General features: G+C 40.9%; 1 protein-coding gene across 1 annotated transcript in view; it reads right to left on the reverse strand.

Annotated features, from left to right (window-relative positions):
- BRIP1 (BRCA1 interacting DNA helicase 1) overlaps positions 1–11,772 on the reverse strand; it is a 44,799-nt gene extending 33,027 nt beyond the window's left edge. Inside the window, exons 1-9 of the mRNA XM_080357212.1 lie at positions 11,725–11,772; positions 10,820–10,948; positions 10,111–10,222; positions 9,452–9,646; positions 9,024–9,151; positions 8,017–8,151; positions 2,314–2,607; positions 1,593–1,814; positions 866–1,065 (exon numbers count right to left, since the gene is read on the reverse strand). Coding sequence (XP_080213338.1) covers positions 866–1,065; positions 1,593–1,814; positions 2,314–2,607; positions 8,017–8,151; positions 9,024–9,151; positions 9,452–9,646; positions 10,111–10,222; positions 10,820–10,912 — 1,379 coding nt within the window. The 5' untranslated portion in view covers positions 10,913–10,948; positions 11,725–11,772. The remainder of the gene's footprint in view (positions 1–865; positions 1,066–1,592; positions 1,815–2,313; positions 2,608–8,016; positions 8,152–9,023; positions 9,152–9,451; positions 9,647–10,110; positions 10,223–10,819; positions 10,949–11,724) is intronic.
- Positions 11,773–12,638: the final 866 nt, after the last annotated feature.

Here is a 12,638-nt window from a genome sequence, read left to right on the forward strand (position 1 = left end):
GGATTGGAGTGGATGAGCTTTTGAGGTCCCTTCCAATCCCTAACATTCTGTGATTCTGAGTAAGCATAAATAAAATCAGTTTGATTCCCAGAAAGGTATCTACGACTTTTGAAGTGAAAATTGGTGCATGCAACATTTTCAGGAAGACTTAACAAATGTTACAAACATGCCTTCGATTCGAGAAAGTATATTTGCTCCTCCCCTCCCAATCAGAATAATCCCACTGTCGATACATCCTCCTCCATCGAACACAGAACTCTGTCCCACTAAATCCGCACCTCATGAGAAAAGCTCGCCAGGATCCTTCTACTGACATCTCTTCAAATTCCTCCAAAGGGTCATTTTAGCACCTCTGTGGCACTAAGCCCATGCTTAAGTGCTTTCTGGAATGAGGGCCCGGGATCTTTATAACTGAAATTAGATTTTTCTAATTACCCATGCGTTTGGCAAAGCCATGTCACTATGCAACAGCGTTTTACCGATTACTGGCTATTTACACCCAGTCTTGTGCTTTCCAACAACGGCTTTTCTGCTGTTGGCTGATTTGCCAAGACAATCAACCTTAGTTTTTCTGATAAGGTTAAAAAGCTTGAGGCAATCAAACCTCTAGCCATGCTGCTCTCATATTTTACTAAAATTTAACATTTGAAGTATCCAAAGTAGGAGAATTAGATTCCTCAAAAAAGAAACCCCTCTGGATTCCTCGACTGAAGAAAGGACCAGTGACTGCACAGTTTGAAGTAGATGGCTGTTGCATTTTATCTGATGCAACACAGTAACCAAAAAATTGCATCAGCAAAAGGAATCTTGATGTAATTTAAAAAAATATGAGTTGATAAAATGGAATTATAAAGAGTCGCCTTACTTTGTCAAAGAGTAGCACACAGCCCGGAGGGGCCCGTGGTCCATCTGCCTGATGTTGTTATTGACCATGAAATCGAGCTCTTCTTGAGCAGCTCTCAGTTGATTTTCTGTAACTCCATAGCTCACTGACTCCCGAGCAGAGTCCTCAATATTATGGGCTTCGTCTAAAATGACTACGTGGCCTTTCAGGTTAATATCCATCTAAAAAAGAAAATTATTATCCCAGTAAAATAAAGTGAAGGACGGTAGCATGAAAAAGCAACTAACAGGATCCTGTTTAAAAGTGCGTAGTTTGCATCACAGTGTAAGCAATGGCTTTTTGATACAATTTCTATAACCTAGAAAATAACCAGGGGGTTTGGGGTGGGGAGGGGGGGAAAGCCTTATCTCAGCCTGAACGAATATAAACTGAACCTACTATACTCTCCAGAAACCAAACAACTGTGACGTTTGCAAAGGTTTCATTTCCACTGACTGAAAAGACACACGTGGCTGATCTGCCAGAGTATGACACCAGTGGAAGTGCTACCTGGATTACAGAAATACTCACTTTGGGGGTGGGGGACAGGGCTCAAGAAGAGAGAAAAAACAATTGTTTAACCCAGGAGTTATTCTGTAGATCATATTTTGGATATAAATTGGATTTCAGTGGACTGTAGCCACTGAACATTATGTTTCTATCTTCCCCTTAACTTCAGTTATTGTAGTCTTCTAACAAACATACTTACACTCTCCCGTATCTGCGGGTCCAGGAGATAATTATAAGGACAAAACACAATATCTGCGCCCACCATGAGTTCTCTGGCTGCGAAATACGGACAAGCACGAAGCTTCTTTCCCAGGCACACGAGATCTTCAATGTCCCAGGCCTGAGACATGTTGCATGCAGACTGCAGGCCATGGTGCTCGCTGACTTTATGAACACCGTGATAGTAAAGACAGGACTTGCCCTAAAAGCAAATGCACACAGATAGTTAGTGGTTACAAAAAATAATGAAAGACAAGCAAGCCTAAATTGTCAAGTTGTTACGTGCATTTGACTTCATTTCCTGGGAGCATTTCTAACAGCTACTTTTTATGTCAAGACAGTCATGAAAACCACATCATGTCAGAAAGAAAACAGGCAAATCCATGTTCCAAAAAGGTACATGGATAAAGGACACTTCTTCCTTCTCCCAAAAAGACAACCAAAGACATTTAAGTCTTAGTAAGAACATTAACCAAGCATTCATAAATGTAATAGTGCTCCTATCATCGTATATTTTTTCAGAATTGATATCATGTATCAACATTTTCTAACAAGTAATATTTAATTTAAACCAAATTTCTAGAGGCATTTAACCAACATAGTATAAAGAAATCAAAAACGTTAATCATTGCAACTGTTCAACTACCCTCCAGTATAATATGTTTAGATGAATGCTCCTTTTCTGAAACAAAATTACTCACATGTTTTCCTTCCAGCAATTCTACACACATTTCATTCCTGTTACTACCACTATTAGATACCACTGGGTGAATACAGGTGTAATCCCGGCTAGAAAGAATTGTCATGGGGACACTGGAATACGCTGTTCTCTTCAACTCTCTAGTAATCTGGGATATTTGCTTGTGTGTGCGCGTTCCAAAATATATTTTAGGAATGAACGACTGATCTCCACTTCCTTTCTTCTTTGCGTTACTAGTATCTTTATCAGTTTCTTTTCCAGAAGAACAGGAACATTCAGTGCAAGGACCAGAAGACTGCAATCCAAAACAAAAACAGATTAACAAAATCCCATGGTAAGATGAACTTGCTAAATCTGCTTACGGTCTATTTAGAAAATGCCCTCTAGGATAGCTCGAGACAGCCTGTTAAATCACCAGGCTGGCATATCAAACTACAAAAAGTTTAAAAATGTAAAAGCATACACACCATGTCCTCCTGCCTGAAAATCTTAAACTTCCAGCAATCAGCAGATACAACTTTATCATAACTCAATTGTAGAAAGAATCATTATCCCAGTGGAGTATTTACATATGCGAGTAATGCAAATAAACGTCTCACATTTAAGCCTCAGCATAAGGACACTCCCGTTAAAGACCAAGAAGCGTCCAGCACCTTAAATGAAGAAACCTTGAGATCAGACTCTCAAATTAAAATAAGTAAATTTTTCCTTAGAGCAAGCAGAAGGAATCTGGACAGTTTAAAGAAATCCGATTGCAGATGAAACAGATTCCATCATATATTCTCCATTAGAAAAATACCTGCCGTGCCATTGTATCATGGGCCACCTGGTAACCACGAAAACACAAGACAAACTAGGGAATAATTCTAAACAGAACCTAATCCTGTAAAATATTTTTTAAAGCCAATTTTTTTCTTCTTGAGAAGCAACATCTTTCATAATGTAAAATACTGGAACAACTGTAGTGAGATTGTAATAATTAGTGTGAAAACACACACAGAAAACAAAATAACTCATGAGTAACCACGTCCACACACATCTCCCATAAAAAATAATGAATTCTTCTAGTGTAAGAGAGTTCGTATTTGGATTTCAGGTGACAGTGCAAGTAACAACATGTAGTTGCCCACTCAAATACTCCTCCCTCCCCTTTTAATTGTCATCAGTAAGATTATCCATGATAAACAAACGCTAAGTCATGCCGTGTGTTACACCACAGTTCTGGGGATCAGGCTGTCTTGCAGCCTCCGCCCTGGGGAAAAGCAAGTTCGTGTTACCCTCAGTCCTACTCAGCCTTGTCCGCCATTAAATATTACAATACGTGCTGGAACGGCCGCGAACGTAACCCTGCTGGAGCTGTCACTCACGGGGATAAAAGGTTCACTGATGTGCCAAATAAACAGGCCCTCCAAGCAGATGAAGTTACACCCATGCTGGAATTGTTACATTCCCCTCTCAAGTTGCCAGTACCAGCAGATTTCATTACGGTGTGCTGCCACATTAAATAGCCCGTTCCAAATATCCTGCCTTCTCTATTGAATCATTACTTATTCACCGAAAGGATAAAAAGAAGAGTTATGAATGGGGCTCTTGTCAACGGCGAAGCAGGAAACAGCTGACATATGGTATATGTTACATATGTGGCAATGCTGGGTTTGTACTCACACAGAAAACTGCAATGCAAATTGTACCTTGATATTTCCATCGTCCATAGTCTATTACGCTATTTGAAATAATGACAACCACTTGACCACGCTAACAATTAATATAACTGAAGCAGTTACTGTGTAGGGCCTTAAAGAACATTTTCATCTTTGAATTTTAAGTCAGATCATATTTTCAGAGGTAAAAAGAATACCTAGAATTGCAAGATGATGCCATACCAGTAAGACTTCACTGCTAATGCTAAGCCTCATAAAAGTAAGAGAAAAATACTAGAAACAATCAGGCAGCTATTTTGCAAAAGTGCAGTTCAAATAAATATACACATAAACAAACAGAAGGCTGTTCTATGATGGATCTTTTTTATGGAAATAATTAAAAGAGTATGATGCCCTGCTGGACCTCATCCTCACTAACAAGGAGGGTCTGGTTGAAGCGGTAAAGGCTGAGGGCTGCCTTGGTTGCAGCGACCATGAGATGGTGGAGTTCAGGATCTCCTGTGGCAGGAGCAGGATAGCAAGCAGAATTGCAACCCTGGACTTCAGCAGAGCAAACTTTGGCCTTTTCAGGCAATTGCTGGGGGAAATCCCATGGGCAAGGCTGCTTGAAGGTAAAGGGGTCCAAGATAGTTGGTTAGTGTTCACGGACTGTTTCTACCGGGCACAAGATCAGAGCATCCTGACACGTAGGAAGTCAAGGAAGGGAGCCAGGAGACCTGCGTGGTTAAACAGGGAACTGTGCTGCCATCCAGAGACCTGGACAGGCTGGAGAGTTGGGCGGGGAAAAATTTAATGAAATAGAACAAGGGCAAGTGTAGAGTCTTGTATCTGGGTAGGAACAAGCCCAGGTTCCAGTATCAGTTGGGGAATGACCTATTAGAGAGCAGCATAGGGGAAGGGGACCTGAGGGTCCTGGTGGACAGCAGGATGACCACAAGCCAGCACTGGGCCCTTGTGGCCAGGAAGCCAATGGTACCTGGGGTGGGTTAGAAGGGGGTGGTCAGTAGGTCAGAGAGGTTCTCCTGCCCCTCTGCTCTGCCCTGGGGAGACCACACCTGGAATATTGTGTCCAGTTGTGGCCCCTCAGTTCCAGCAGGACAGGGAACTGCTGCAGAGAGTCCAGCGCAGGGCAACAAAGACGCTGAAGGGAGTGGAGCATCTCCCGGGTGAGGAAAGGCTGAGGGAGCTGGGGCTCTGGAGCTGGACAAGAGGAGACTGAGGGGTAACCTCATTAATGTTTACAAATATAAAAAGGGTGAGTGTCAGGAGGATGGAGCCAGGCTTCTTTTATGAAAAACCAAACTACTCTAATTGTATATTTCTATAAAAATAATTTATTCTCAAGATCACACAGTGAAATCTAATGTGCTGTTAATCTCCCACTACTACAGCACAAGCAAAGTGGTAACTCCAGTATGGAGTTTATTAAGGAATCAGAGGAGGCTGAGTAGAAATAAATAGGATAATGGAAAACTATTTTGTAATACCCTCTAGCTTCAGAATGAGTCTGGTTTCAGCTGTTTCAATCTGGGATAGAGATTATCATTTGGGAGAGGGAAAAAAAAAGATACTTCTCTACTTTCTGCAGTGTTTAATCGGAAGCATCCAGTAACAGATGCTGTCAGAGATCAGACACCAGACTATATGGACCTTAGGCTAATCCAGCTTGTTTTTACTTCTGTCAGAGGGCAGATAAAACAGCCTATCACATCAATATTTATACGGCAAAAATGTGAAAGTCTGATTTAAAGAAGAATAATCAAGTCCACCAACCTGTCTTACCTGTAAACCAGAGCTAAACAAACACTGAGGCTATGATCTTTGAAACACAAAGAGATAAGAGTTCTTCATATCTTCATCTACATTTCCCGGTTACAAAGCCACCTAAATGATAAAGCAGTGAATACCTCTTGTGTGAAATATCACACAAGCAAATCTAGTGAGATATCGGCAGTGACATTACCAGAGCTTTTCAACTATTCCTTTATGAGCCCTCAAAAAGCACCGTATTCTGCTGCTGCTGCAGCCTCTTGATTAAAGTACACAAAGCAGCTGTTTATCCTCTCCCAGTCACCAGCAGGTGAACCCGGTTCAATATTTATCATAGGCTTTCACAGATCACTGCTAACCAAGCAAACGTTTTAATTAAGCTGGAACTTGCTTCAAAGAGCTCATTCAAAATGTCAATCAGCGGGAAAAGGATCAGATACGGTGTCAGGTGAGAGCGTGTAATACAAATCCACAACTTTCTTCATCCCATCGTGGTAAATTAGCCTATTCTGGAGTCCAGACCCTGATTGTAACAGGCTGCCAGTCTCCTGGAATGTGTAACAGAAGTCACTCAAACTCCATTGTGAAGGTTGTAAGCAATATGTTAAACTGCAATGGGCTAGCACATTAAGACAGATTCTTTTCACAGTTGTTTTTTGATACCCCAAGTGTTTGTTACACTACTCTCCATTTACTGTTTACTTTTTTTAACTTGTATAAATGGGGATTCCTTAACCCAGCTGCCCCAGTTTCTCAGACCATAGGCTTTGACAGAAGTAATCAAGAGAGTACCGGGAGGGTATAATTTCTCAGCTAAACTCACACTAGAACTGCCCTCTCTTGCAAGAATTAACAGCAGAGGGACAGAAACAGATCCCCAGGCTCTGGGCTGAAAGCAGCTCCGAGCAGACAGGGCAGCAGATCCTCACCCACTCATCTACAGGTCTTGCTCTGATGCAGCAATGCTGGGCAGCACCTCTCGTGCTCTTACAACAGCCAGCCCATTCCCTCTCTGTTGGGCTATAAAAAGGACCTGACAAGAAATTAAATTTGCTTTAAGCACAGGATTGACTACAGTAAAACACAAGTTATCAAAAGGCAAAGTTATCTCACTGGTTGAGAAAATATTTTTATTGTGTTATTGTATTATCCTAAATATAGAGTCCCATTATGATAAGAGTGTTGAGCATAACCCCAGCTGACTTTATTTCATAAGCTACACTAGAAAAGCATTTTTATACCTAACAGCTTGCACTGTGATGCTCCCTGTGTCTTAAACTTCATGTAGTTAGGCCACAGAACTACCAACAATAAATAAAACCAACCTTTCTGCAACTCCTTCTTGATACCAGACAAGATCGCAGTCTGCTGAAGTAAAAGGTAACCATAGGAAAATAATACCTTATTCTTTCATTCTTAAAAAGAAATTTTAACAGAAATAAACACTTTTATTCCTTCTTAGGTTACTTCTTTCTAAAGGTAAACAGTAAACTGGTAACCAGTAGTGTTTACACTTTGAACCCAAGGACAGCACATCAAAACACGTACAGCTCAACTACTGTTACAAAAATGAAGAGTTTTCTTAGCGAAATCAGACTATGATTCACTACTTCATTATTTAACAATTAGTTGATCTATACTAAAGCTTTGTCGTTTTCTTCACTGCATGAAGTTTCGAGAAGTTGCAAATCAAGTTTTTCAGACACCCACATTAAAGTACCAAAGCAAATTTGACAAACAAAGAAGGAAGAAAGGCCTTTTTATTTGAAAATCAACAGCACACTCTGCTGGCCTTTGTGTTTCAAATGACCAATTGAAGCTCAGTGGCACAAAGCATTTCAAATTCTACTCAAAATATCTACAGAACTTTCCAAAACTAGTAAAAATTACTTCCCATTAAACGACCTAGAACACAGATGCAGAAAGTTTTAGCTCCCAGTGCCTTAAGCTAATACCAAAGCTTTTGGCTTCTTTTGTGTTTACAAAGTATAAACAAAACCACTCTTGAAGTTGAAACATACACTGATTAAAATAGAAGCTAATTATCACCACGAGTAAAAGTCACTGCAGTTCTCGCTGCTGACAGTGACAATATATTACTTCAAAGCAACTTCCAACATTTACATTAGGCTGTAATGCAGCCAGAGGCATCGTGTTTTCTGAAACTGTATAAAGAAGCTGCATATATGCATAATCTTTTTACGGTAAAATATTTTTTTTAATTGCTCTTGAACTAACAGTCCTGATGTGAAAGATTTTACTATATTACTTACTGTTCTGGGAGCAGAAGTAGCAGTTTTCACACTTTTTTCAGAGTGCACAACCAGCTCTCCATTTTTTCTGTGTTGATAGACTTCCAAGGCATCAACCATCTGGACTCCTTTTGCAAAACAATGACGTTTTCTAACCTGTTGGGCGATAAAAGTACCGTGTTCACATGCACTGGACAGAAATATGTGCTTATGCTGTGATTTTGTTTCAACTGTTTTCCACTGAGTTTGTTTCAGTAACACAGTGTGTTGCTAATATGAACTAACAGTTTGACCCAATCTAAGCCACAAAAGTGTTATTTGGGAAAAACTATAAAGTTTTAATTATGAAATTCAGTAAAAACAACAACAACCTGTAATTGTTGCTGAGTTTTTCTTCTTTAATTTCCCAGTGTTACAAAATTGATAGAAATTATAATGCTGTATAGAAATAAGCAGAAAACGTCACTAAAACAAGAAATAAATTCAAGCCACATTGCTCTAAAAACTTAGACAAAAGTAACTATCCAAGGAATACTCTAACACCGCATAAAAACTATTTACAGTGCACATCCCAATACGAGCCATAAGCCATGGGACAGCAGTACCAGCACAGATGAAAACGTGACAGCAATATTGCACTCCGCATACTGGGCCATAAACATGTTTGATGGGATATAAACCAGAACTCTAATACATTCACAGTATTCTTTGAATTCCTAATATACATTCGCAAGGACACTTCCACCTCTAGAATCTTTGACTTAATATTACAGATCAGCTGGGGATAAATACATTTTGCAGATATTGGGTGTTTAAATATGCAAGATATAATTTAGTACGTGACATTACGAACTATTTAGTTCAACAATGGACTCCTTTGTAACAAGTAACAATAAAAACGAACAAAAACCCGTCAATCTAAACGACGACTGTGACACGACTCCACTGTTCTCTGTAATGTTGATCGGTATTTGACAGCTTTGTTGAGCTGCGCCTGCATTATTTTACTGCCAGTAAACTTTGCTCACCTGCTGCTCAGTTTCTAAAGGGCGAATCCTTTTCCTGTCCACTTGAAAATCATCATTCTCACTGTTACATACAGATAACCTTTTTTTGGCTGACAATTTCGAAGCTAGCGTTTCATTTTCTTTACATCCTGTGATTAAAAATAAAATAGAATTACAAGGTACATCCACGACTAGGAATGCCTTAAATAACAGCAACACTTCAAAAATAGAATTCACTACATACAGATGGTGTAGGAAATACTATTAGACATTTCTAGGTGTATTAACCACCATTTCCATACAGATTTCCATGCAGGGCAGATCATGTAATACTCTGCTATTACGATGGTAAAAAAAGTCCCTGACTTGAAAGGGGAAAAAAAAATGACATCATTGGCTATGCATTTTACTTCCAGAACAGGTTTTTAGCTGCCTGTGTGTGAAGTTACCTGTGTTTGTTAGTGGGCTTCCAGGTTTTACAGAACTGCCTGTTTCATAATTACTAGAAGAACAAGAAGCACCAGGATTCACACTCGTTGCGGCCTCGTTGCTCTTTGACTGGGAATGACACGCACAGCGGCAGGGCGGGGAGCTCTCTGGCTTTCTCTCTTCCTTTTCACATGACGGTGTGAGCACTAATTTATCTAAACATAAAGGACACCATCACTTATTTTCCTTTAAAAACACTCAAGTCTACACGAGAGCTATACCTTCAAACCAGTCAAGATGAAAGCTTTTGTTTAGGTACCGGTTATAAACCTTGTGTCTCCACAAATTCTGAATGAGTTATCACCACCCTTTGAAGAACTACAGCGCAAAGAACTGTAACAACTCGCAGAACCGGAAAATACTCCTCTTTTTCAATTCAGTCTGCATAACTACAAGCCACAAGTACTTTCTTTCAAAGTTCCAACAGCCTTATGATAACAGATATCTAAATCTAGCTTAGAATTACTGGGCATTACTGGTTTATGTTGCCGATAAAGCAATATGTATAATGGTGGACAAAGACCTGAAACCAAATGTTTAAGGGCTGATAAACCACAACAATTCATTATAATATATTTTGGTAATAAAAACTGCAGAAACAGACACTAAGACAACTTACCATACAGAGACTGCTGCCATGATAACGCAGAGCAAAGCAACGCCAAGCTTTTGCCACTTCCCGTAGGGCTCTCCAACAAACAGTGCTGCCTGTTATTTAAGCCCTTGACAATCTTTAAGGAGAATAACGAGAACAAAACCAGAGTCACCTTTAATAATAACAGAAGGTCAACAAACCTTAGCTGTATTTCTCTCACATGCAGGGGCTGTGAGATACTTGCCTGCCATAATAACAACAATATCTTGCTTCCTCTAGTCTTACAGAACCAGAACATTGAAAGCATCTGTCAGACAAACCGTTTGTCCCACAAAGAAAACATGTTTGAAAATGGTTAAAACTGTTATAAAATATTTAAATGTAGTAATTAATTTGTAAAATCTCTCCAAAAAGTGAGAAGTTATTGAAATATTACATCCTGTTCAAAAGACAGATGTTCTACCCCTCCTTATATACTTGCAAAATTACATAAAATTTCTATTACAGTATGTCTAGATAAATACTCATAAATATCGCAGAACACAACTTGTTTCTTAGCATAAGTGTTCACAAATCCAAAACGTACTTCCTAAACGTATTCCCTACCCATGGGCCAGGTATCCTTGTACAGCACAGAGAACAGTAAATTACGTTACAAGGGACATTCTCAAGCTACTGGAGGCTCTGAAAACATAAGCCATTCATTTAGCAAATTAATATAAATTCGACTTACAGCATTCATCATAGCAAGCTGTGAAGGATATGCCTTGCAAGGGAATCTAATCTTGACTCCCCCGATAGTATATTCTGACACATCAGAAGACATTGCCACTTTTTACTCCTGCTTACTTCAGGTTTAGAACTGCAATAAATAACAGTATAAACAAGTCAACATGAACAACCAGGCAAAGCCTGAAACAACATATGGCACCAACAAAAACAAGTAGAAACTGTTAACCTGATAAGGGGGCTGAGCGGTTCAGGATATTACCAGAAATGACATATAGGAGTTTCTATTACACACCATCCATTCAGCCCCGGCCCTTGTTACAAACACAAGTTGCCACAATCTGATGAGTAATATCAGCAATTTAAATAAAAGTACGAATGAATCGTACACATCATTTCAGATTCTGTTTCTCAGACTGAATTGTGTTGGGAAAAGAATGTTAATCCTCAGGGAAAAAGAAATCTTGAGTATTTAATAACTAAAAATCATCAGTTCTTCAATTTTCCAGGTGGATTAGTTTGAACTAGAATACATTGCAAATGACAAAGATGCAGCTGATCACAGTAGCTCGTTATGCTCATCTTATAACAATCAAATAATAAAACTGGACCCTGACTTTAGAAATGAGGCGTTTTAAAGTCCGCCAGGAATACGGTAATTATTCAGGGAAAAATGAGGTGTTGGTCACTTTACTATTCTGTATTATCTCGCATTTCTCCCACTCTAGTGAATAAAAGAAAGTCAGTTTCCCTATCATGTTAAAATATTGAAATTATTGAATTAAAAATACTGAAGACACATAGATGGCTTAAAGGACACAATTATTTTTCTTATAGGCTTTCAGCATCTTGAAAATAATTGCACAACTTTAAATCGGCAGATTCCCTGTGACAAATTAACTCACTAACCTGTGTCCTCATCTGACTTTTAATGAGTAAACACACATATCACAAAACCACCAACGCATGGCATGATTCAGCTTCATCATCAACTTTCTCAACAGGAAAAAAATATCCTGGTGAAAAGAGATCGCTGACGTGAGTTCACACCCTGCCCCTCCTGCCAAAATCGGAACCGCACCCCAATAAAAGGCTTTTCCCGACACATTCGCGGTGTTCGCTGCAACGAGCACCTCGAGTTGCGCTTTGCCCAAGGAAAAGCAAGTCCCGGGGGGGGCGGGAGGGGCGGAAGGATCCAAGCGCGGAGGAGGCGGGAAGCGGAACCATCCGGGACACCGCGGGGCGGCCGGACCCTCCGTCCCGCTCCGCTTCTCTGCACGCCCCGGGACCGCTCCCTGGGCCACCCCGGCGCCCCCTTGGCCCTGCTGGAGCTCCAGCCATGGGTTGAACCCTCCGCCTCGCTGCGGCCCAGGGCGGCTGCTGTCATTCGCCCGGGAGTGTCGCCTCAGCCTACACAGAAGCACCCGGGCGTTTCCTTTCTCTTCTCTAAGAGGTTTGTCCCCCCCCGCAAAGCCACTGTATCCCTTCGCACCCACCCCGCGGGAGCCCGGTCCCCTCACAGCCGCGCTCCGCCCCGCGGGAGGCGAGAAGCGGCGACACGGCCGCTCACCTCAGGCCACAGAGCCCGCTTCAGCGTCCGTCCTTCCCGCCTCCGCCCCGCCGCCAATCAGCTGACAGGAAAGGGTCCTGAACCACCAATGAGCAAATCGCAGACTGAGCCGCTCCCCCGCTTCCACTGCTGCGCTATGAGAACCAATCACGGAGGGCGTTGCTGACTTCCGGTTGGACTCGTTGCTAGGCAACCAGGCGTTTAGCGTGTGGGAACCCTATTGCGAAATATTTTGATACCTTTTGTTGTTGTT

This window comes from Nesoenas mayeri, assembly GCF_963082525.1.
Source record: "Nesoenas mayeri genome assembly, chromosome: 20".
Taxonomy (NCBI): domain Eukaryota; kingdom Metazoa; phylum Chordata; class Aves; order Columbiformes; family Columbidae; genus Nesoenas; species Nesoenas mayeri.